Source organism: Neodiprion virginianus, chromosome 6 (genome assembly GCF_021901495.1).
Source record: "Neodiprion virginianus isolate iyNeoVirg1 chromosome 6, iyNeoVirg1.1, whole genome shotgun sequence".
In the NCBI taxonomy this organism is placed as follows: Eukaryota; Metazoa; Arthropoda; class Insecta; order Hymenoptera; family Diprionidae; genus Neodiprion; species Neodiprion virginianus.
This window is the reverse complement of record NC_060882.1, coordinates 2,408,533-2,412,560: the sequence shown is the minus strand read 5'-3', so window position 1 is coordinate 2,412,560 and position 4,028 is coordinate 2,408,533. Positions and strand designations below refer to the sequence as shown.

Here is a 4,028-nt window from a genome sequence, read left to right as displayed (position 1 = left end):
ATTAATTTACTCTTTACAGCATAATAACGCGTTGCGTCAACGAGCAATAAATGGTAATAGTGATGTAATACCGTGATGATCGTCCGTTATCGACCGTTGGTTCATTCACCGACAGAGCCCAACATCTCGATCCCCGCTTGTAAGTCTCTACACAGCTAGACGATAGCTGGGATTTCCCTTGCGACTAAATATTTGTGCACTAAATATTTGTGCTGCCATTAGCGTCTTCGATATTTACATCCGATTCCTCGATTACCTCGAATTGCAACGCTTCTTCTCTTCCCTCGCGACGCGTTTCGAAACATCTGAGGAATCAGTTGTAAATACCAAACGCAGTTAACGTATTTCGATGCGTTGACTTTGCGCTGAAAATGTATAGAAAAATGATTAAAATTTACAGAGTAATCGATGGAAAATTTGCTATATTCAAATCGCATTTAAATTATCACCGCAATGAAGTAAATGATGAGAAAGATCCGAGCGAAATTCAAAGTTTGTAATCCAACGGCTCGAGTGACACCTGGTGGCGACTGGTCGAACCTGTGAAGCCGGCGGCGGCTTTCGGAACCCAGTCAGAGGCTGCGACGGTCTTTAGGTTAGCTTTCTGTGATAATTCGGTGGTTTGGGAGTCTGCGGATAACAGTATAACCTGCTCCGATATATTATTGTCACCGGGAGTCGTGTGGGTCTGGATTAATATTTGGTGTGCATCAGTGGTATATTTGTGAAAAAGATAACGTTAACACCGCAATTCCCCCACGCACAGGTTAGTATGTTCACCTGAGTAAGTAATCTAGCGCGTATTCGTGGACAGTCAAAGTGCAGTCGAGGTATTCAGGCCAGAACGCGAACATCCGGGCATTCAGTTTCGGTAATTGTTGTTTCCCATACTGTAAACACACCGAGAGCACAACGTCAACGTATTTTTAAACTACGTCAACTCTCCTCTTGCCTACTTTTGCATTTAGGGGTATCATCTCTTGTGTGTGACTGTGGTCGAAAGGTTAGGAAGCGTCTCAGTGTTTCTAACCCAATGAGAAACGTCTCTGACAACTTGAACAAAACCTGAAACTGCCCGTGGTCTCTGTGAAAGATGTTGCCCTCTCTCTGCTCCTTGCCTCATCTTTTCACAAAATTCTCAATGCTGTGTTGTTTTCATTCGTCAGTGATATGAAGACTGCAGAGCTGTGATTGACGCTGGAGCTTCGGTAGAGATCGACCTTTAACAGGAGGAGGAATAACGTTAACCTTATGCCATCAGCTACTGGTACGAAACTTGTTTATTCATTTTGTCTAGTGGCCTCGTTTTTTTCTCGTGTTCTTATTCCTACTCTAAGAAATGGGCGCCCGCAATTGTTCATCTATTGAGCTGCTATTACAAAAGTATCAATACATTGGCAATGAGCTGCATTCTATTTTGTAGCCATGCAAATCCCAATCTCAGGCTGACGCAAACTTAAAAGTAGACGTTTGTCTTGAGCACAAAGTAGTCGTTGAATCTCAATATTCACATGTAGCATGCCTCTCTTATTGCTCCGATACATCGTTGTTTACTTATATGGCCAACGAAATAACGATCATTTTAAGACTTTCTTTGAGATATCATCTTATCCGTGCGATTATTTTAACCTATCGCTCCAAATTATTATCGATCATTGTAAGAACGAATTGGTGAAGCGATATGCTCAATGTTATCCTAGGTGGAACTAAAGCTGCAGGGCTGTTGAAGGGAGGGGGTATGCCCAGTAATGAAGAATGTGGAATCCGCGATGTATGGGGGCATAACTTGGACGAAGAATTCCGAACGATTCGCCAAGTTGTGCAACAATTTCAGTACGTCGCTATGGATACGGAATTTCCTGGTGTTGTCGCTAGGCCCATAGGTATTCTTACATTATACATTGCTACACTTCCATTAAGTGAAGTATTTCTCTCGTGAAACTCATAAATTGCCACAGATATAATTATAACAAAATCGATTATTAGGTGAGTTCAGAACAAGTGCCGACTACCAATATCAATTGTTGCGGTGCAACGTTGACCTTCTAAGGATCATACAACTCGGTCTCACGTTTCTGGACGAATCTGGTAACACACCTGGTGGCAGTTATACGACATGGCAATTCAACTTTAAATTCAATCTACAGTGAGTAATCACTTTTATGACGACGTGAATTTTTGCGTTTTTTCTCCATCGATCTATGTCGACTCCGTTTCAGGGAAGACATGTACGCGCAGGACAGTATAGACATGTTGCAAAACAGCGGTATTCAATTTAAGAAACACGAAGAGGAAGGTATCGATCCTCTAGATTTCGCCGAGCTTCTTATGACCTCGGGGATAGTTCTTGTCGATGATATTAAATGGCTTTCTTTTCACTCTGGATATGACTTTGGATATTTACTGAAACTGCTCACTGATCAAAATTTACCTCAGGAAGAAAGCGAATTCTTTGAACTTCTTAGGATATACTTTCCAACAGTTTATGACGTCAAAGTAAGTTCTTCAGTCGTTGATAGCATGATCATTTATTCACAATATTTAAAACAATGATTTTTATATTGTGAAAGTGGGTAAATTATCTATAATAATTTATTACTTCAGTATTTGATGAAGTCGTGCAAGAACTTGAAAGGTGGCTTACAAGAAGTCGCCGAACAACTGGAACTGCAACGTGTTGGACCGCAACATCAGGCAGGGTCAGATTCGCTACTAACTGGCATGGTATTCTTCAAAATGCGCGAGGTATTCAACGTTTATTATTATTCGTAAATGTGAGAAAATATTCACCTACTTCTTTAAAAATTTACGGTGCCGTGATTATCGTCGTTGTCCTGTAAATTTCTCAAGTCTTGCATTTAAAAGATATGAAGCTGATGCTAGTGGTCAGAGTTAGCAGCCGAACACGCCGACGTTGATTCAGGTAAGACAGTGAAGTCGATTACTTGAAATTCTCATACGTCACATGATATTTTAGTACTTCTGTAAAATTATAAGCAATTAACTGTACAGCATTACCCTATTTAAAAGAAGTTTCGCACGCTTGACTGCCAACTCTGGTTGCTAGCTTCACCTTCATGTGAAAAATTGTGCATATGTATGTATGTGTGTATGTACATAAGATGTATATGTACAGTGTGTGAACAAGTCAATTTTTTTTATTTCGCAGATGTTTTTCGAGGACAATATCGACGATGCGAAATATTGCGGACATCTTTACGGCCTTGGTACGTCGTTCGTTGTCAACGGTTCTGGCGGTTATCTAGACAGTAACGGAGACAATTCATCTTCCTCGTAATAGATTGTACTTCATCGCAATGAAAATCTGGGTCCCGATCAAGTACAGGCAATCTAATATGTACGCTCTGCTATACATGTAAACAATTCTGAAAAGTCTGCGAAAAAAGGCTAAGACCGACTCATGTGACACCGTATATAAATATATGTAGATTTTTACACTGAAGCTACAATTACAGGTAAAAAATATTGAAAATTCATTTCAAAAATTGTAAAAAAAATTCGTCGTCTCGAACGTAGGACGGGTTTGATACAGGAACGGAAATAAAACAAAGTGCTATTTGTTAAACATTGTTATACAGAATGTTCATAACAATTTACAAGATAATAATTAAAAAGAAATTATAATTAAAAGGAAAAGTTTATAGATATTTAATAGTAATGCATAAGTGCTCACTCATTCATTCATTGGTAGTTGGTGTCGTTGGCTCGTCCTAAATATTTAATTGCTCATTGTCAATGCCAATTTATGTTTAAAAAAACGTTCAATTTAAAAGAGAAATTATTAATTTAACGCATATGTTATGTTATTGACGTCGTTTGGCAAAAATTTTAATTTCTTTTTGCTAGATCCATCATGTAACCGAACGCCAACTGTAGCCTTGGTATACCTACCTCAGGGTCTCCGCGTAAGACGCGGTTTTCGATACAAGGTCGCAACACTATATGAGTTTTTGTTGAAATGAAAAAAAAAAAAAACAAGAAAAGAGACTTACCACCGAATTCTCTTT

The 4,028-nt window shown here is 39.1% G+C and overlaps 1 protein-coding gene across 3 annotated transcripts; it reads left to right on the top strand.

Moving 5' to 3' along the window:
* Positions 1-608: 608 nt before the first annotated feature.
* LOC124306761 (CCR4-NOT transcription complex subunit 7) lies at positions 609-4,028 on the top strand. Of its 3 annotated transcripts, none has more exons than XM_046767732.1 (7): positions 609-766; positions 1,167-1,267; positions 1,701-1,883; positions 1,987-2,146; positions 2,220-2,496; positions 2,605-2,745; positions 3,170-4,028. In XM_046767732.1, exons 2-7 carry the CDS (start codon positions 1,252-1,254, stop codon positions 3,296-3,298), a joined length of 906 nt encoding a protein of 301 aa, XP_046623688.1. In that variant the 5' UTR covers positions 609-766; positions 1,167-1,251; the 3' UTR covers positions 3,299-4,028. The 3 variants fall into 3 exon arrangements, with proteins under 3 accessions (XP_046623688.1, XP_046623690.1, XP_046623689.1); XM_046767734.1 differs by having other exon boundaries at positions 609-784; XM_046767733.1 differs by having other exon boundaries at positions 609-871.

Excerpts from the sequence above, each read along its gene's own strand:
- LOC124306761 (XM_046767732.1), top strand. Across the intron at positions 1,884-1,986 it reads TGTTGTCGCTAGGCCCATAG|GTGAGTTCAGAACAAGTGCC; the intron begins GTATTCTTACAT and ends ATCGATTATTAG. Across the intron at positions 2,746-3,169 it reads TATTCTTCAAAATGCGCGAG|ATGTTTTTCGAGGACAATAT; the intron begins GTATTCAACGTT and ends TTTATTTCGCAG.